The sequence below is a fragment of the Urocitellus parryii genome, chromosome 5, assembly GCF_045843805.1.
Source record: "Urocitellus parryii isolate mUroPar1 chromosome 5, mUroPar1.hap1, whole genome shotgun sequence".
In the NCBI taxonomy this organism is placed as follows: domain Eukaryota; kingdom Metazoa; phylum Chordata; class Mammalia; order Rodentia; family Sciuridae; genus Urocitellus; species Urocitellus parryii.
Genome location: NC_135535.1, coordinates 82,285,949 through 82,307,567, shown reverse-complemented (window position 1 = coordinate 82,307,567; position 21,619 = coordinate 82,285,949). Strand labels below are relative to the sequence as shown.

Below are 21,619 nucleotides of genomic sequence, written 5' to 3'. Positions count from 1 at the left end.
AGATAATTAAGGTGGTACTCTAAGAAAACAACCAGAAACACACAAATAATATACAAATATATTTATTTCAGTATTATTTATAATAACAAAAACTGGAGCCAATCTGAATGTTCTATAACAGAGGAATGATTAAACAAACAACAATACATACATGTGTTGGATTAGTAGGCCTAAATTAAAAATCATGTTTTATAAAATAGTAAATGGCATGAGGAAATGCTTGCAATATGTTCAGTGTAAAAAAGGATGCATATCCATATTCACTATAATCTCAACTAATTACCCTAAATGCTCAGATTACTCTTGGATTAATTTTATATTTTGGCATTTTCAAATTACAGTTATAATAAGCATATTACTTTTATGGTAAGGGAAAAAGAACCCTCTTTAATAGTGAAAAAATAAAAACAGTAATCTATTTCCAGTTTTCCAAATACAATTACTATGAACATATTATACTGTTATGGTGGGGAAAATGAAACACCTATCTTTTTAAAAAGCAAGTAAATAAGGCAACAAAGCTGTCATGAATTTTTCAAAATTATGACAGCCGATAAGTTCAGTTCATTTTTAGTTTCAAAATTGTTTATCAGAGCTAAATATTTGACTTTATTAGAAATTTGATTCCATGCATTTGTCTTCTAATTATCTTCTAATATCCTCCAATTATCTTTTAATATCTTCCAGTTATCTTCTAATATCTTCCAATTATCTTCTAATATTTCACAAAATCTAAAGAGCTTCTAGGCTGGGGTTGTGGTTCAGTGGTAGAGCTCTTATCTAGCACATATGAGGCACTGGGTTCGATTCTCAGCACTGCATGTAAGTAAATAAATAAAATAAAGGTTCATCAGCAACTAATAAAAATATTTTTTAAAAAAATCTAAAGAGCTTCTAAGGAAACCATGGCAGATTTCATGTGTTTTCTTTGAACATGCTCACTCACCACAGACCAGTGCTCTTCAATTTGTAGGTACTCAGGGTTTGTAGGCACTGCCTGCTTAGTGTCTTAGTTATGAAAAATGTGCTCACTTAATGATAAGCCAATCAGCTTTCCATTGTATCAAAAACAAATCTAGGGGGCTGGGGTTGTGGCTCAGTGGTAGCGCACTCTCCTAGCATGTTTGAGGCACTAGGTTTGATCCTCAGTACTACATAAAAATAAATAAATAAAATAAATATATGTGTCCAACTACAACTAAAAATAAATATTTAAAGAAAAACAAATCTAAATAAGATTGATGATTTTTCTATATTGCTATCTTCAATATGGCTTGACTTCAAAAGACCCAGTGGCTCTTTGCCACTGTAACAGATAATAAGTTATATGTAAATCATTCAGCTGTGAAGTCCAAAGAAATTCTGAGGTTTTTTAGTGCCTTAACGGTGTTTCTTTTTACAACAATGATGGCCCATATTTATTCATTTAGGATAAATCACTTAAATCACTAATAATCTACTCTGAGTAACTCCTTGAGATAACATCAAGAAGACAATATCCATACCTGGAAAATAAAACTTCACTCTTAATTAACTACATCACTCTTAATAGTTAATTAAGAATGATTGTGAGATCAGATTCTTAAAAAAAAAAAAGTTTTCATTGAGAGCATATCAGAAATAGTTGGGCTTTCCCATTAAGCTACAGTCTTTAGACAAGGGAAGGTCTACAACTATATTGTACCATGTTTGCAGTGCAAATTCTGAGAATGCCAGACAAAATTCAAGGTTTGGGAGAAGAGGAGGAGTTTTTTGAATGATGTCACCAGGAAGTGGATTTATATAAGCAGGCAAAGCTTGGCAGGTTGCACTGGACTCTTCACATCATCTTTTCTGGAAAAATGTGAATTGCTCAATAAGCCCTTGGTTTCCCCTGAAGTAAATCATCTATGAAATACAGTGGGGAGCTTCGGACAATGACTTGTGCAGAGTCACACACTGTGACCTCCATTCACAGAACATGATTCAGTTTCAGACCATCGAAGATAACATTTTATGAAATGGTTTGAGTTCTTTCAAGGTTATCGCTGTTAAGCAGTTCCTAAAAGGCATAAAATTAATCCCTAAGAGGTACACCAATTCATTTAAACAAATTAACTTTGAACTAAAAAAAAAAAATCACTTTGAACTAAACACCTGCAAAGAAAAGGCCAATAACATACTACATCATGCTGCTTTATAGTCTTATAGAAATGGTCCTCACTGAAGCAATAAAAACTTCCAGATTAATCCTTTACATTTTATGGGAATTAATTGCAAACTAGCACAATCCCAACATTTTGAAATTTTGCTGTACACTGAGCATAATGGGGTTTTGCTTTGATGTACATGTACTTATTTGTGTTTAATTGTTCTCAAATTAGAGCCAATTTACAGAGTCCATTGATTTGCTTGCTGGTACTCGGCACATTAAAAATTCTGTTACAGTCTCTTTCACTTTGCAACACCAGATATTTCACGGAGATTGCTTTAATTTGAAAGTATCTTATCCTTTTTTCAAAAATCAAAAATATTAAGAAAGTTTTTGGTGTGTTTTAGGACTAACTAGTATAGTTACATTTGAAGACTGGGATTCTGTAAAATGAAAAACTTTCATGATTAGAAAATGAATAATTACCTTCAATGATCCCCAGAAAGTAGATGCCTGTGATTCTTCCTACGTGAGGTCATGTGGATAACTACTTGACTAAGAATCCAAGTTCGAGGTCTCTACATTATTTCAAAAGCATTATAGAAATATGATACCTCCATCCCTCACCCAGTTCTTGATCCTTCTCCAGGGCAGGGATTCATCACAAGCCAAAGTTGAAGGAGTTCACAGAACCTTAAACAAATGTCCAGTGAATAAAATCTATGACGTCGGCTCAAAAGGAGCTTTCTACAAATTTTTCAAAAAAGAGAAATTGTACAAATTTCACATGCACTTATCCAAAAATATCCAACATGTGTTTTTCGTACAGTCAACATTTGACCATGAAAGCACAAATTTAGTATGCTGATCAAGATTAAAGGAACCATTAAAGATCTTTCTGGAAGAGCCAGAATGATGTCTTTGTTGAAATTGTGCCTAGGATACTTGAATAATCTTATCAATCCCGGATGTCAGAAAACCCCACTGAGGATTGACCTAACTTTTAAATTATTTTCAGAATTGCAGTAACACCAAAGGACTGATTCTACAGTGTAGAAAAATGTTAGCTCAAAGACAGAAGTGTGTTAACCAGCCAGGGCAGCATACAGATTTGACTCCTTTCCCTAGTCATCCTCACTGAGTTCCCAGGATGGTCTCTGAACCTGCTCTTGCCTGATACAAATGAGACGTGATTTCTTTAACGACCTGATTCAATTTTTTATTACCCATCCTGGGATAGATCTGTAATGGAGGGGAGAAGCCTGCTATCTGTAATGGAGGGGAGAAGCATAGGTTGGGAGTTAAAGGGGAGAAGAGGACTGTGTATGTTACTACTACATTATGTTTAAAAACCACTGACCAATTTCTCTACTCTTAACTGTTCTAAACATTTACCATTCAGATACTACAGTAAAATCCCATTTATCAAAATAAGTCAGAAGAAAGATCATTTTTATTAAAATTGTGTTTCTGAGAAAGTGGAAAATACCAATTTAATCTAAGAATCTGTGTAGAAGATTACATTTCAATAATGTAATAAAAGCCAAAATTACTACTTTTTTCCCTTTATAAAGAAACTAGAATTTTTTAAAAAAAATTGTTAAAATCCCCCGCAAAGTACCTGAGCTCATGTAATTCTCTTACTAGACATTAGCTGCTATTTATATTTAGAAAAAGATTACATAAGATTTTTTGTTTCACTCATTACAAATTTGGTGGGTTTCTTATATTCTAATCATGTTTGTGCTGCTAAGACATCTTGTTAATCTGAGCCAGTTAACCAAGTCCCGGGTAATTATTCTAGTTATTTGTAAAGGCTGTGATACAGGCTAGTAATTTTTACACTGAAAACAATTATTTTTCCAGCCAAGGTTAAAAGTTTTACCACATGTAAACTTGAAGCTGCCAGAAATGGGAACGATCAAGGCAGGACATGGATGATAACTGCTTACTGTCACTCCTTCCACCCCAGGAAGAGCTCCAAGTACACACCTTCTTGGTAATGGAACTGACTTTTCAAATATTTCTCAAGAGAAGCAGGAATTTGCTAAACTGAACTGCATGAAGGAAAACAGATGGCTCTTGAGCAGGCAGACACCTTCCTTGGGTGATGTTAACATTATGATTAAAACCAGTTTTTGAGAACTATAGTAAAACAAGTCAGTGCAAACAAGAATGATGTGATGAAGATGATGATGATCTTTGTCTATTGACTTATGTTTGTGTTTCAGCTATTTGAGAAAGTCAAAGAAGTTTGTCCAAAAGTGCATGAGAAGATTAAACCTATTTATGCAGATCTCATTCAGAAGGACTTAGCCATCAGCAAAGAGGACATGAAGGAACTCCTGTCCTCTGTCAATATCATCTTCCACTGCGCGGCCACTGTACGCTTTGACGACCCACTGAGGTACCTTTCCATTTCCCCCTCATGGCTTGCATGTGTGTATGCATGTACACATGTACATGTAAGTTTCTTTATGGTTTCTGTAAGAAATATTTTAAAAAATAACAAAAAACCCAGCTGTTCAATGAAAAAATTATATATACAAATAAGCAAATCTCAAAAATCCCATCATCCAGAGACAACCACCTATTGTAGAGAACATACAGTCCAACTTTTCTTTTTACATCTATTATTATATGATGTTTAACTTTACAAAAATATGGCATCCTATTGAGAATGATATTTTACAATCTATTTACTTATAATTTGGATGTCTTTCATTTTCAATAAATATTCTATAATTGGGAGACTGAGGCAGGAGTATTGCAAGTTTAAGGTCAACCTGGCAATTTAAGGAGACCTTGATTGGAGGTGTATCTCAATGGTAAATTGCCTCTAGGTTCAATTCCCAGTACCACAAAAAAAGTTGTTACAATTTGTAATGATTATGACATTCCATTGTATGTATATGTAATATACTCAACCAGTTCTGTATTGATGAACTAATTGTTCTAATTTTTCATTATTATAAACAACTCTGTAGTGAACATCTTTGTTTATAAGTATGTATATTTGTCTATATATTTGTGTATAGATTATTTTTAACTCTTTGTGTACTCTCTATGGAGTAAATTTATAGAAGTAGAATATTCAGATACATATTAGATGTCTCCAGGTTATGAAAAGTTTACATTTTTACATATAATACTAATTCCTCGTCAAAAGGTAGTGTAAACCTAACATTGTTCCTGTGTACATGAATGCTTGTTTCTTATACTCAAAATATGATTTCTTAATTTTTTTAATGTTGCAACTATGATAGTAGATATGGTATTGTATGTTTTGATTTTTATTTCTTTGATGATTGGAAAGTTCGACAATTTTTATAGGCTTATTGACATTTTATTCCTTTGTGACATGCCTGTTCATGTTCTTTTTCCTGCTTTCTACTGAAACATTTTTCTTTTTAATTTTGAGGTTTCCTGGAAAATTCAGCATAATATTTTAGCAATTTTTCATTTGTCTTTTAAATCTTTATTATTTGTACAATTTTTATAATTTCTTCTATTGTATTTTTAGTTTTATTTTTGCATTTAGATATTAGATCCATTTAAAATTTAACTATATACAGTAATAGAAAAAAATCTACAAATGGAAAAATGATGTAGATGTGAAGGTAGAGTTGCTATTTTTTTTCTTCCAGATGGTTAGCTCTTAAACAATGTTTATTAAATGGTTTATTTACATTCTATTGAAATGAAACTCTTGTGCTCAATTCCTTAGACTCTTTCTTAGGCTTTCTTTGCCAATACCACACAGTTTTAATTACTGTAATATTTATTATATTAGGGCAAGTATTCCAGAGCACAGCTTTTTTTTTTTTTTAAAGATAGACTTTACTCAAAGAGAGAGAGAGAGAAAGAGAGAATTTTTCAATATTTATTTTTTAGTTCTTGGCAGACACAACATCTTTATTTTATTTTTTTATGTGGTGCGAGGATCGAACCCAGTGCCCTGCGAGTGGGCTACCACTTGAGCCACATCCCCAGCACTCCAGAGCACAGCTTTTTAAATCAAATTTTCTGACTATTTTCAATTGACTGTACTTCATGTTTACATTTAAAATAATTTTTACAAGGTTTTAAAAATTTTGGGGGAGTTTAATTAGCACTAACTTGAATATGTAGATTAATTTAGAACACCTATTTAAAATAGTCTTTTCATTTACTTCATTAATTAAGTTTTGTGTTTTGTTTTGTGGCACTGGGGATTGAACCCAGGGACCCTCTGCCACAGAGCTACATCCCCAGCCCTTTTTATTTTATTTTGAGTTGCCCAGACTAACCTCACACTTGCTATCCTCCTGACTCAGCCTCCAAATCACTGGGATTACAGGAGTTTGGCAATCAAGCCCATTAATGATATGTTAACATTTTCTTTATATATCTATTTCTGATTAATTTGATTTAATAAAAAATGTCTAGTTTGAATGTGTCCCTTTCTTACATTGTTGTCTCTAAGTTTTGTTCATATATAGGAAAGCTAATGATTTTTTATATAATTTTTATAAGGGGACATTTTATTGAATTATCTTCTAAAAAAGCTCTTTTTGTTTGTTTTCCAAATATGCCATTATATAACCTGATAGTGATTTTTTATGACTGCCTTTTCAAACCTTTACATCTGTTCATTGATTTTATTTTCCTCTCTAACTGCAGGGCTGGGATTTCACAACAATATCAAGTACGAGGAGTGATTATAGACATCTTCCTAGCCCTTAAAGCAGTGTTCCCACCTGTTCACCATTAAGCAGGACACTGACCAGCAAACTGAGATGTACATTGTTTAATCATTTTATTTCCATTTTAGTAAATTTTTTAAATTAGAGAATAGATATTAAATGTCAATTTAAGACTTTTCAGAATATATATAAATGATTATATAGTTGTTTTCTCTTTGAGTTAAATTAGAGTAATAGGTTTCCTGATATTAGATAAACCATGTGCTTCTGATAGTGATTTTTTATTTTTTATGATAGTGACTATGTCACTATCACCACATACTGTGTTTATAGAGCTTTGTGTTCTATTAGCTACAATTTATGGTTTTGACATCAATTTTCATGTCTCACCTGGATCTTTACAGTAGCAACTTACATTATTCATTAAAAAATCCACAATTTATTTGTAATTTCTAACCTTTTGAATTAGATCTTAATTTATGTACTTTTGTTCTTTTAATGGCTGCTTGTAAAAGCCCATTTATGAATTCAGAGGATCATGATCTTCCTTCTGGTTGATTAGAACCAAGTAACCCCTAAGCACAACATGTTCCGTGCTTCAAGGAACAGGACTCAGGTGCACAAATCACAGCATTAGCAGGACCAACCAGTGTCTTCAGCTTGTAGCCATGACCCATCCTTTCCCTCCTTGTCCTCCATGGCTGCCTTGTTGATATGCTAGTTATTGGAGTAGGCACAATCACAGCAGGGGGATGCTGTGTCATTCATCATGTGTCCTGCTGCTTAATTTTTTCCAGACATGCTGTGCAACTTAACGTCACTGCCACCCAGCAGCTCTTGCATATCGCCAGTCAGATGCCAAAGCTTGAAGCCTTCATACACATCTCTACTGCCTATTCCAACTGCAACCTGAAGCACATCGACGAAGTCATCTATCCATGCTCCGTGGAGCCAAAAAAAATCATCCAATCCATGGAGTAAGTTGGGTCAATGGAAGGGATTGAGGAGTGGGCTGGTTGTTTTTATTTTATTTTTTAAAAATTAAATGACAGCGAATGCACTACAATTCTTATTACACATAATACAGCACAAATTTTTCCTATCTCTGGTTGTATCTTGACACCAATTCGTGTTTTCATACATGTACTTTGGATAATGATGTCTATCACATTCCATCATCCTTGCTAACCCCCTGCCTCTTCCCTTTCCCTCCCACTCCCCTGCCCTGCTAAGAGCCACAGCCAAGTAATATGATGCATGGCATTTTTGGTTGGAAGGTGACGCCAGCTAGCCGTGGAGATGATATGATTATGTTAAGATTTGCATTCTTATGGATATTGGACTCCTGCTGTTCACCTCAGCCTGCTAGGGACTCCTGGAGAGTTCCCATTGGTTGGGGAAGTGCAGTAGGAGGGAATTTCGGGGGAGGAACTTCCTCTGGGGTTCCAGGAGAACGCCGCGTGTGTGGATCGGCAATCTTCCCGGGCAAGTACAGGGCATTGGCGGCAGTTTCAAAAATATCCTGCTTGAGTGGCTCTTGATTTTGTGCCCAGCCAGACTGCGGCACTGCCCTATCTAGAATTCATCTAGACTATGAATCAGTCTCCTTTTATCAGAGAAAACATTTGGCATTAGTTTTTTGGGGATTGGCTAACTTCACTTAGCATTATCTTCTCCAGCATCATCCATTTACCTGCAAATGTGAATTTTGCTGCTATAAACATTGATGTGGCTGTGTCCCCGTAGTATGCTGTTTTTAAGTACTTTGGGTATAGATCGAGGAGAGGGGTAGATAGGTCTGCAAATGCCATGATTTTATTCTCTTTTATTGCTGAGTAAAATTCCAACCAAGAAAAACAAATAACCCAATCAATAAATGGGCCAAGGACCTAACACTTCACAGAAGAGAATATACAATCAATCAACAAATATATGAAAAAATGTTCATCATCTCTAGCAATTAGAGAAATGCAAATCAAAACTACTCTAAGATATCATCTCACTCCAGTCAGAATGGCAGCTATTAGGAAGACAAACAACAGTAAGTGTTGGCAAGGATATGGGGAAAAGGTACATTCATATATTGCTGGTGGGGCTGCAGATTGGTGCAGCCAATATGGAAAGCAGTATGGAGATTCCTTGGAATTCTGGGAATGGAACCACCATTTGACCCATCTATCCCTCTCCTCAGTCTATACCCAAAGTACTTAAAAACAGCATACTACAGGGACACAGCCACATCAATGTTTATAGCAACAAAATGAACAATAGCTAAACTATGGAGGCAATCCAGATGCCCTTAAGTAGATGAATGGATAAAAAAATGTTGCATATATCTATTTGATTCTTTATCATCATTCATTATTGAATGAAGTGGGACATCCTTGCAGCTGGCCATGGTGGTGAACGCCTGTAATCCCATTGGCTCTGAAGGCTGAGACAGGAGGATCACGAGTTCAAAGCCAGCCTTAGCAATTTAGAGAGGCACTAAGCAACTCAGCAAGACCCTGTCTATAAATAAAATACAAAATAGGGCTGGGGATATGGCTCAGTGGTTGAGTGTCCCTGAGTTCAACCCCTGGTATCCCCCCACACACACACACACACACATACACAAAAACATGCTCCTGTCCTTGCTAGTTCCTTTATTCCCTGGTAGGGATTATATTGCTGAAGGGGAAGGGAGATAGAAAATTCTTAAAGAAACCTTTTGTTTAATAGTTTAGCACTGCATAAGATACTTGGGAATACCATAGACTTGATTTCTCACTTCTTAATAACACCAGTATTGTCACTAGCTAAAGGAAATATAATGTACAGTATAAAAAGTTCAGGAGAAAATTTTTTGTAATCAGACTTGTATGAGTTCAACTTAACATAGTAGCTGTGTGACTTTGAGCAAATTCCTTGGTTCTCTGAATCCAAGTTCCTTCTTTTGTAACACGGGTCTATCTTATAGTTGTGATCACGTGTTAAGTTATATAAAGTAATAATTACAGTGCTAGAGTGTAGCCAAATGTTTAGTAAAGAAGAACTAATCAAGAATAGGAATTCCTCAAAGATCTGGCTGAAGGTGACAGTCTCTTGACATATTCATCTGAGATGGGCTCTTTACTGCTGTATTGTGCAGTCTCTATAATTTCTCTTGCCAACTGATAGAAACCACTTTCTTCTTAGGATGCTGCCCCAGTGTCAAAATAAGTCCATTTCTGTTTTCCATTTCTTCATTCTTCTCCATTTTTATCATCTTTAACTCAGTTTTTAAAAAACTCTACATAAAAAATATTAAAGCAGGGAAAAATGACTATTTTACAGTGAATTTGTCACATTATAACTTCATACAATACAGTACTTATGTTCAAATATATATATGTATATATACATATATATTTAAAAACTTTAGCTAAATCAAAAGTTTATTCCCTCAGGGCAAACATTTTTATCTCTTTCAGGTCTGAGAACAGATATTTTTACCTGTAACTTAAAAATATCCAGGACAAAGAAAAGTGAAAGTCATCTAAAGGATCTGGAGGTTACTTTAAGTTGCTAATAAATGGTGATTTGCTTCACTGGTGCAAAGGGATATTTCAGAGTCCAAAGTTTATCAGGATAGTTGGAGAAAGGCAGGTGTAGTTTGATGCCCAAAGTTAATGCAGCAAGATAGGTAGGTAGATAGATAGATAGATAGATAGATAGATAGATAGATAGATAGATAGAGATAGGTAGGCATCTCTGTAATGGTTCTGTCCCTAGAGCCTGCTCCCTCTCTGCCTCCCTGGTGAGTCCTACTGGCACCCCAGTGCTCTCCCCCGACGCCCCCTGGCGGAGGCTTCTTTCACATAGGCCCCAGGGTTCCTCCTTATCATTGCCATTAACACAGTCATTTATAAACATCTGGTTGCTTGTCTATATTCTCCACTAGACAATGAGCTTCTCAAAGGAAGAGAGTTTCTCTTGTTGCTCTTTGCACATCCAGTACCATCACATAGTAGGGGCTCAAATATTTCCTGAATGAATGAAAAGCTTTCCATGGCATTAGATGATCATCCTTCCCACTGTTCTGGCTGATTCTTGTTTTTTGGAAAGAAGCAAGAATTGACAATATTGCATAACAAGCTAATATTTGGGATGTGGAGCTTATGTGTAAAATATCTCTACTGCCATACTTCACCCTGTTTTGGATTGCTTTTTTTTTTCTTCTTACACTTTTAATTAAACCTACCTGTGAGTTTTGAATAATACTTTAAATGAAGCCTAGCAACCCCTGAACAACGAAACTTTCAGTGTGACTATTTCAACAACTCCTATATTACATGAAAATTTTGAAATTTTAGAATAACAAATGTCATCAAAGTTATTCTGAGTAAATATAGATGGAATATTTCTTCTCCAAAATACTTGGATCCTAGGTTTTTTGGAGTTTAGATTTTTTCAGATTTTGGAATATTTACAATTACATTATGAGCTATCTTGGAGATCAGACACAAGTCTAAACACAACATTCATTTATGTTTCATGTACATCTTATACACAGAGCCTGAAGGTAATTTTATACAATACATTTAGTGTGTCTTCATTTTGACTGTAACCTACCACATGAATTCAGGTGAGAAATTTTCTACTTGTAGCATCATGTTGGCACTCAAAAAGTTTTGGATTTTGGAGCATTTCATAGTCAGACTTCTGGACTAGGGATGTGCAACCTATATTAATTCATCTAAATTCAGAATCAGTGAGATTTAAGAAATTTCTCTCTGATTTCTTCTCTACTTAGTAATTGTTAAAAGAAAATTATTCTCCAAGATTTTTAGGTTTCTATTTCCAGTTCTGGGAACTAAAAGAGAATTTGTATTTTTCTCCCCCTCCGACAGCTTTCCCAATTGTTTAAGCCAGAGTGACAGAGCTCAGGGTTTTTAAGAAAGAGAAGTGGGGTGGGAGCCTAACCCCCACACCTACAACCCTGCCCCACCCTTCACCATCTCAGGTCCCTCCTCACTCAAATTCACCCCTTTTACTGTCCAAAAAACAGCGTTGGACTGCGAAGCCTCAGTTCCCTTCCTTCAGCCCCTTTCTGGAAACTTCCAGAATTACTCTGGTCCTGGACCATTCCAGAAAAATGAAATTTGATCATGTCAGTACAAGAACTTCAGCATGTTGGTATAAACATGCTTTTAATAAAACTTAACTAGGAGTTAGTAATACTTTTAATTAGCATGACAGGCAGGGCCATTAGTCAGTGACCAGCAACTGGTTTTCTTTGCCCTCTTGCCTGCTGTTTTCTGCTGCCCCTCATCCCTGCAGACATTGTCGTGGGACCGTGTATCACCATTCTAGCTCAACTCTACCTTTATACCAGCTTCTAGATATTTCGTGATATTTACCTTTAGAAACTTGTGTGTATAAAGGATCTGGAATTGCCCTGGAAATCTGAGCTTTCCAGAATAACAGTTTAAGTAGAATGTTTCTTTTTAAAAATGCACATGACTGACTAGGAAAGATAGGCTTTTGTGGTTGGTGTTTTCCATAGTTTTCAGGTCAAGGTAACTATCTCAATGAAACTAGCAAAGAAGTAAAAAAAAAAAAGGCTTTTGCACTTGTGTAAAAACGTGAAGTAACTAGAGTTAGGAACTTAATAACGGATCCATAAATACTGACTGCTTTGGCTAACGTACAAAATAAAACTAGTAAATATGCATTAGGAAGGGAAGGCAGGGAGATGAGCCACTACCAAGCAGCTTCATGAACAAGCTACGGACATTTAATTCCTCAATGGAGCATTGCCAGGTTGATCTTGTCCTCACTGCCATACTAAGGAATGGGCAGAAAGCTCAGACAGACTAGGTAATACTTTGAAAGTCTCTCAATCGGTAAATCCAAGATGTAATTTTTGACCCACGGCCACATCATCCTGAAGGCCACGGTCTTTCTGGTGGTGCCAGAGACTTACAGGTGATCTTGTAAGATACAGACTGTGCCCTCAAGGAGCATGCATCCAACACATAGAACGTGGGTAGAATTACATATGTGGTGTGGTGGGAGAAATGGGACATACCAGGTCTGGTGGAGTTTAGGCGATGTAGAAAGAGTGTCTGAGGACAAGCATGTGACATAGGCCTGGAAGAGGAGAGCCCCCGTGTGGATGAGTAAGTGGGGGACTTACACCAGGCAGAGCAACTGGAGCAAGAAACCCCCAAGCATGTTTGGGAAATGGTAGAAGTCTATCATAGCTGCACATGTGCTATGTGTAGTGAGGCAGTTAGGGATCAAATTGGAAGGTAGGCTGGGGCTACCCTCAGGAGATTTTGAATACCAAGCAGAAACATTGTATTTAATTCTTAGGCAGTGGGCATCCATTGAAGGGAAGCTGTGTGCGCGCGACTTGTTTGTTGTTTGTTTTAATCAAGAAAAGCCTTTGATTAAAGTGGGCTTTAGAATATTATCATGGTCTAGGGAGAGGAGGGAAGGCAGTGGATTAGCACAGGCAGTAGCCACAGGCAGGAAAACCCATCATTAAGATGGAGCGGTGTGACGGACTAGAACTAGGGTCCAGCAACAGACATAAAAAACACGTATATTTTGTTTGCAAGGAAGACCCCATAGGGCACGGCCACTGCTTTGCATATGGGGGTACATATCTAATGAGCAGCCAGATTAGAAAAGGCAGGATTGTCACATCTTACATTCTAATACGAGGGATTTAATTTTTTAAAGCCCAATTCTGTTGAAATGTTTAATCCAAGAAGCAATAGCTTTTGAGAATTAGTCCTACTGTATTCAAATCATTATTAATTGATGCTTTATATTTGTGGTGAAGGAATTTTAAATCAGTGGTACCCCACTTTGCCTAACAAACGAATTTCCAGAGTTTACTAAAAACAGAGTATCAGACTCTTGCCCTTGAAGATTGACTTAGTGGTTCTAAGATAGTATTTGTGAACCTAGATTCTTATCAGTGGCCTTGTGAAATTCTTATTTGTGAGCTAGAAAGCTTGAGGAGTAGGGCCTTAAAGAGCTTTTTCACTGAGCAGTTTTTGTTTGAAATGGGGGTCATTTGTATTCTAACGATCCTCTTTTGCCTGCTCTCCTCAACCTCTGCTGTCTTTTGATTTCTACATGCTCAAATTGAATGAAAATTCCTGGTAGATTTGCATCCGCTAAAAATCATATTTCTGAAGCTGCCCAGGCACCAGAAGACACAGCTAATCATCCATATAAATAAGAAATGGAGTTCTTGATCAAGTGCTGCTGGCAGTCAGCTGGGCCAGTGTACAGGTGTGGTGGGTGGCTCGTGAGAAGCAGGGACATAAAGCTGCCTGCAGCCACTAGCAATGACCCTCTTAACAGCCTCTTGGGAAGCCTGAAAGGAGGTCAGATATTGGAAAGTAGATTTTGCCTTTGTGTTAAACGACCTGTTGTTAACACTGAAAAATGTGATCTATTCAGGGGAAGTGTAAAAAATGAATTCTAGCACTTGTGCATTTATTTTCAGGAAGACATGGCCTCAAGGTGGCATCCAAGCATCTAGATGCCAAAAAAGGCAAATCTTGCACACTTTAATAGTGCTAGACTTTAAATTCTAATAGGAACAGTTAAATTGTTTCCTACCAAACAAGAATAATTTTAAGTCTGTCCAGGTTTGGACCAAGATAAGTCCTCAATAAATATCTGGAGGTAAATAAAGAGGCCTCAGGCTTTAGGCTCAGAAATTCCCTCTTCAGCCAGGTGTGATGGTGCATGCCTGTATTCCCAGTGGCTTGGGAGGTGGAGGCAGGAGGATCAGAGATCAAAGTCAGCCTCTGCAATTTAGTGCAGCCCTAAGCAACTCAGAGAGACCCTGTCTCTAAATAAAATATAAGAAAGGGCTGGAGATGTGGCTCAATGAGTTCCATCTCACATTTTTTAAAAAATGCCCTTCTTCTAAATAAAATATTTGCACTTATTCTTAAGCCAGTTCCCCCACATTCTCCCTACAACCTGATCTCCTTCTGAGTTCAGCTGCTCTCTCCTGTCTTTATCCATCTCTGTTTCCAAAAACCTTATACAGTATATAAATTGGCTGCTCAAGACCACCACATGGAAGAGCATCCATTTACCAGATCTAGAGCAGAAAGGCAATTAGACACAAACACACTGTAACCCTGCTCACCTGGACTCACTATCCATGTAAGCAAACACACAGCATGATAATTGTAATAATCAAGGAAAGAACATAACCCAGACTAGAGGATGAGGAAGCAAACATTATCATGAAGCAGTGCATCCATGGATTTTGCTGGAAGCTTTTCCTGAAATTCTTCTAGATTTGCCCTGCATTTACATTAGAAAATCAGGGGAGAAATATATATTTCTCTTGTTTTTTTTCATTCAGTTAGTATGTGTGTGTGTGTGTGTGTGTGTGTGTGTGTGTGTAATGAAATTATTAATGTCTTCGCGATGTTGAAGCACTGTTTCAAAGCAAAAATGATAGTATAATTTAGAAGAGATTGTGTATTTATGTGCATATAGACACACACATATTGCTTCCCAAAATTTTCAATAATTTCACACTTCTTTTGCAGTAGAAGTTTAGAATTGAGACCCATGGGTTTAAAATACTGCCTTGAGTATAGTGAAGAGCATTTGGTTACTTTCAGAAATGTACTTTGATTTATATAGTATTTTCTTCCATGATGATTTATTGGCTGCTTTAAGAACAAATGGAGAACAGTAGCAGCAGAGTTGAACTGAGTGTAGGTCCTGACAAGAGCCTCCACTCAACCACATGCTACATGTCATTTTAATCTTCTCTGAACCTGGGAAGCAACTAGACTAGACATAGATGGCTCATTGGGTGGGATTAGAAAACCTACCTTAAAACCACTATTACCTATGTAGATATATGCTTGTTTCATTTTTTAAAATAAGAATGCCTTAGTTTCCTTGACTTGTTTTGTTTCATCAAATAGCTTTAAGTGCAGTTGTGAAGATTTCTGTTTGTCCTGGTGATAACTTGAGAATTTAGAACAGATGGAACTGTTGCCTCTTTTCACAAGTAAATATGGAGGGACTCCAACAGAACACAGGTGGAGCTAAGAGTAGTAGAGGTGGGCCATCCACAGGATGCTACAAGCTCTTTTGTACTTGTGTCCTAAGAAATCTATGAAGCCAGTATTTCTAAGTAAAGCTACTCATCAAACTTTGTAAAGCCCACTGTGTCCTCTTTTCCAGGTACTCTTACATCACTGACAGCAGCTCTGTGACACAGACTCCCAGTGGTTGCTGGATTCTAATGTTTCCTTAGAATCTTTTTCTTTACAGGCTTATTGAAATTAGGCTCTTCTGAACTTGGTTTTTGTAATCTGCATGTTTTTGCAGAGGAGAGAGAGTGATCTTAGGTCAGTAGACTCACTCTTCACTTGCAAATGAGATTAGACACTGTGTCCTCTGTGATGAGGGTTCCTCAAGCTCAGATTCAACCAACTGCCAATCAGGAATGTCTGGGGAAAAAGCTGTGTCTGTACTGAACATGTAAAGAATATTTTCTTGTCACTAAACAATATTCCCTGAACAATATAGTGTAGCGAGTACTTACATAGCATTCATATTGTACTATATATTATAAGCCATTTAAAGATGATTTGAAGTCTACAAAAGAATGTGTATATTTTATATATAGATTCTACACCATTTTATATAAGAGACTTTATCATCCATGAATTGGGGTATCTGCAGGGGTCCTGGAACAAATCCTCCTCAGATACCAAAGGATGGCTGTATATATTTTTTTTAATTTTTAGTTATACATGGACACAGTATCTTTATTTTGTTTATTTATTTTTATGTGGTGCTGAGGATCGAACCCAGTGCCTCACATATGTGAGGCAAGTGCTCTGCTGCTGAGCCACACCCTCATCCAGAGGATGGCTGTATCATTATAAACACAGAGAGGCACCTGCATTATCCCCCACTCTCTCCCAAATTCCAGGCGTCCATATAGTTGAAATATCTCTATTTCTGTATGTATTTGGAGTTGTTTTAGTTCTAGGAACTTCTCAACCTTCCCCTATTCAACTGAAATCAGAAGGTAGTTGAGTACACAGAAAACACTGAGCACTAACAGAAGCAAAGCAAGGACAATTAATACTATAGATGATCTTTACATTCCACCAAAATGTTAAATGAAAGTGATTAAAATTCATAGCTGTGATTGTGAATCAGTCTTAACATCAAACAGATTTTAAATACTCAAGAACTTGTGCTGTGCTCAAAGCAGTAACAGTTAAGATTTTTTAGTGTGGTTATGGTCTGTAACAGATCATCTAGCTAAGAGAAACATTACATATTTAATTGACAATAATTTTGTTAATCTTGTAGAGAAGTGTAGATAGACTTGGATTATCAAAATGGTTCTGCCATAGTTTTCAAAAGGATTAGGCTGATGTTATATGGCACAGTTACTCACAACCCCTGTCACCTCTTAAGCAGGAATATTCAATAGTTGTTACTGACACTGCTTCAGGGTACTATAATCACTCCCCTTGACAGACCTCAGAGTTCTGTTCAGAGATCTCCAGAAATAATTATCACATTATTTGCTTAGGCTCTAAACAGACTTTCAAAATACATTTTATTCATTTGCTTAAACATATGAGAAGTCTGCCAAATGTAGTTGCTTTGTTTGTTGAGGCATTGAGCAAAATCTTAAAAATTAAAAGTTAAAGCCTTCCGGTCTGGTTCACTAGGTTTTCAGTGGACCACACTGAATGAGTGGAGCTGCCACTGAAGTTCACTGGATCAGGGAGGCTTTGAGTCCAGGAATATGGCAGCTAGCACATGAATGGTACTCAAAAACGTGTTCAATGACCGTCTTTGTGAACCTATTGGAGAAGTGAGGATAATGTGAGGTTATATGTAATAAATGTAGATTGCATATCTGTCTAATTTGTTAATCTATCTATCTGGGTGGGAGGAAGTGGGACTTCACTAAGACTAGGCTAGAAGAGAGTGAAGAGCTCATCTGTCATTCATGACTGGAACAGGTACACTCATCCTTGCTATACTGTGACTGTTCTGAATTCCCCAAGTCAAACTAGAAGATGGAAGTATTTTTTATTGTATCTCACATTTTCCTTTTGGTCTATTGTGCAACATATGTTCCTAGATGTTTTTTTTTTTTTCTCTACTTTCAGGTGGTTAGATGATGCTATCATTGATGAGATCACTCCCAAGCTGATTGCCGGTCGGCCTAATACTTACACCTACACCAAGGCCTTGGGAGAGATGGTAGTGCAGGAAGAGGGCAGCAACCTGAACGTGGCCATCATCCGGCCCTCCATCGTGGGAGCCACCTGGCAGGAGCCTTTCCCAGTGAGCTCACTCTGGATTCTCTGTTCAGCTGTCAAACCACAGCACCATTTCTTTCTGATGTTCCCCTTCCCCCTTCCTGTATTCTCCTTTCCCCCACCCTTCCCTCCTCCTCCTTCTCAGGGTGTATATAGCTGAGTGCAGCAAATCAAACACAAGTTCATTTTATTACAGCAAATTCCTTGTTAGCGTCAGGATTTACCCAGCATGAGGCTCCTTTGGGAGTTAACTCTGACTGTCCAAGAGTTGGGTAGAGATCTTAAATTGCTTCTCACTAACTCTAGTCTCAAAATTCCAGGGAGATAGTTTCATTACTTGGCTTTCCCACTATGGTTTCAATATGTCAGAATGTTCTTTATGGCCAAATGGGTAGTATTGCAATTTCCAAGGTAAAAAGGAGTCACAAAGCCCACGGTTTCTCAGTTTAGGAATAATATTTTTAACCTCTCTCTATTGCTATATCCTTTCAAAAGTTACTTTTAACTATATCATCTTCTTCAGAGAAACTCTTTGAAGCTTCAGAGCTGGGTGTTCCATTACCTACTAGCAATGCAAACTTTTGAATTGTCTCATCTATAAATCATGGTTGATTTGACTCACTTTGGAGAGTTGATTAAGTGAGGCAATGCTTGAGTAGTGTTTTGTGTAATGCCTGGTCCTAGAAAAAGATCAATAAATATTAGATTCTTCCTCTTCCCTCTCCATTATACACACACATTTTGATTTTTACAGATAAAGAAAGAGACATAATAAGGTCAAACTGACTTGCTTAGGGCTTGGGAAAATGACATTTCTCCCTTACTTCCCAGGCACAATCTTTCCTGTAACACCTCCAACCAGGCCAACACATAAAAATATATATGTGGTATGGACTCCAAAGCTGTTAAAACTTTTCCAAGAAATGGGTCATTCCCCTACAGTTCATGTTTGAAATGTTTTCACATAGCTTAGAATCCAACCTCAGATGAGGAAAAAAAAAAGTTGTGTTTGATGAACTGGTTGGCGGATCACTATATTGAAGACAAGGTCCAGTTTAGCTCATGAGACAGTGTGAAACTGCAGGAAAACATCCATACCTCCTTGTTATGAAAATCAGTGTTATACTGTAGCAATACATGTATGCCTGTGTTCACAGCAACACAGTTCACAATAGCAAAGTATGGAACCAGTCTAAGTGCCCATCAACAGATGAATAGATAAAGCAAATGTGGTATAAACACACAAAGAGTTTTATTCAGCTACAAAGAACAAATTATGTCATTTGCAAGAAAATGGATGGAACTTAAGCATTATTTTAAGTGATATAAACCAGGCTCAGGAAACCAGGGTTGCATTCTCCCTTATATGTCGGAGCTAGAGAGAGAGGAGTGGGGAGAAGCAGAGGAAATTCATGAAAATAGAAGGGAGTCTAATAGAGTGGAGGAAGGGAATTATGGAAGGCAGGAGAGAGAAAGGGAGGTAGTGGGGAACAAAATTGACCAAATTATGTGCATGTGCAAATATGCCACAACAAATTCCACTAATAAGCACCAATATAAATATTTAGAAAAAGAAAAATCAATACTTGCAACATTTTAATCCTTGCAGAATCAGAAAAAGTGTAGAAAGTAGTCAATGCTTTGCCAGTGCTTTGATCTTTTGGGGAATCTTAGAAATACTAAATTAAAATATTCTTTTGGCTGGGGTTTTGATGTTCTTCTTTGATATGTATTAAGATTAGACTGTAGATGTTCCAAAGATAAAGAAATTTTCTGAAATATGTAACCAATAGAGACCTTCTATTTTTTTAGGGCTGGGTTGATAACCTAAATGGACCTAGTGGACTCATTGTTGCGGTAAGTATAATGAAGGGGAAATTATGTATAATTTCTTGAAAGGTTGTGGAGAAATAATAACAAAATTCTTAGTGCTGGTTTAGCTTCTTTGATCCCAAAACATAAATTTTACTATACTAATAATTGAAACAACGTATCTCCGTTTTGCTGATTGGAAACTAGAGACCATATGGAATCACTTTCATTCCGTGAGAATTTTATCATATGGAAAACATGTAATATGACATCATCAATTACTGTTGAGGGGTTTTATTTTGCAAAACCTTTGAACATCAAGAATTTTCCTTTAGTTGCCACCAGATGGGGATATTTCCTCCTCTGCTGTTTATTAATGGCTTGAATTAGTGCAGCAAATTGAGGATGCCGTAAAAACCTAACCCTCAAAGATTATTGAATTATTGACTTTAAAATATGCAAGAGTTTTATGGGTATGTGTATATAAAGAATATATTATGCATATACATGTACAAATATGTATCAATAACTATTTTTTTAATACAAAAAGGTGTGGCAGATGTTTCAAATGTAAAAACTGGCAAACATGGGAAATGCTTTTTCAATCACAAACCCCTGGGAGAGGAGAAACACAGCTAGTCCAGGTGTCCATCTCCTAGCAGTTCACAGTGACCCAGCTGAGGTGCAGTGTTCCCCTGCTCACAGCGAAACACTTTAGAACCAGAACTACATCTTTGCTCTTCAGAGCACTAAATAGCAATTCAGTTATCTAAACGAGTTTAAATCTTATTAGGGATCACATGCTTCAAACAAGTCCTCAAACTAAGTCCAACATGAATTAAAATATAAATACGAGACAGTGAATCAAGTACGACTTTTTAAAGATAGTGACAATGAACTGCCTTCCGAGTTCCAAATTTTCAACCAGCTCCTCTTTCTGTTCCCAATCTGTCTTCAACTCTTTCCTTCTTACCATTTAGTTGGTGAATGTTTGGTCACCCATAATATTATTATTTTAACATGAGCCCAGAGTGGGTTTCATTACATTGCAAAGCTGCACATTTATTCAAATTTCCTAAAATTTTCCTAACACCTGCCTCCTTATATCTAAAGGAAGGGAACTAGTTACCAAAAAAAAAAAAAAAAGAAATTGATAAAGAAAAAGAATTAGGAATATAAGAAAGTGCTGATAATTTTAAATCAATGCTAGAAATGTGCAAAGTAAAGCAAACCAACTTCATGAAGTCTATAAATTATAAACATGAATAAATTTCTAATTATTGCTTCTATATAACATCTATGATCTGTGGGTTGAAGTAAAATATTGGACAAAAAATAAATAATTGTGGTGTCTTTTCCCAAGCCAAAAAAAATTGTTCTGTTAAGTGGTAAAATTTCATTTTCATTTTTTTTCAGATAAATGTTTTTTTAAATTTTTAGTTACTGCTTTTGCTTGTAATTGAATAAGGACTAACAGAAACCAAAGTCATTTAAGTAATGGTAAACAAATATCAGTGGAAAATCTGGGAAACCTAAATTCTTAAAATGTCTTACAAATTAATTTTTATATGAAAAACTATTTGTGGTGTTTGTTAATTAACTAAGTATATTAATTTCTCATGAATTTAAGGAATTTTATACCCAAAAGGAATCCAAGGACCACTCACACA

General features: G+C 36.4%; 1 protein-coding gene across 3 annotated transcripts in view; it reads left to right on the top strand.

Annotated features, from left to right (window-relative positions):
* Positions 1 to 21,619, top strand: part of Far2 (fatty acyl-CoA reductase 2) — a 53,404-nt gene that overhangs the window by 6,203 nt on the left and 25,582 nt on the right. The window contains exons 2-5 of one of the 3 annotated variants that reach the window (XM_026379878.2): positions 4,363 to 4,538; positions 7,614 to 7,793; positions 17,985 to 18,162; positions 19,950 to 19,994. In XM_026379878.2, coding sequence (XP_026235663.2) covers positions 4,363 to 4,538; positions 7,614 to 7,793; positions 17,985 to 18,162; positions 19,950 to 19,994 — 579 coding nt within the window. Of the gene's footprint in view, positions 1 to 4,362; positions 4,539 to 7,613; positions 7,794 to 17,984; positions 18,163 to 19,949; positions 19,995 to 21,619 lie in introns of those variants that run through there. The other 2 variants (XM_077798242.1, XM_077798243.1) reach the window with 2 other exon arrangements.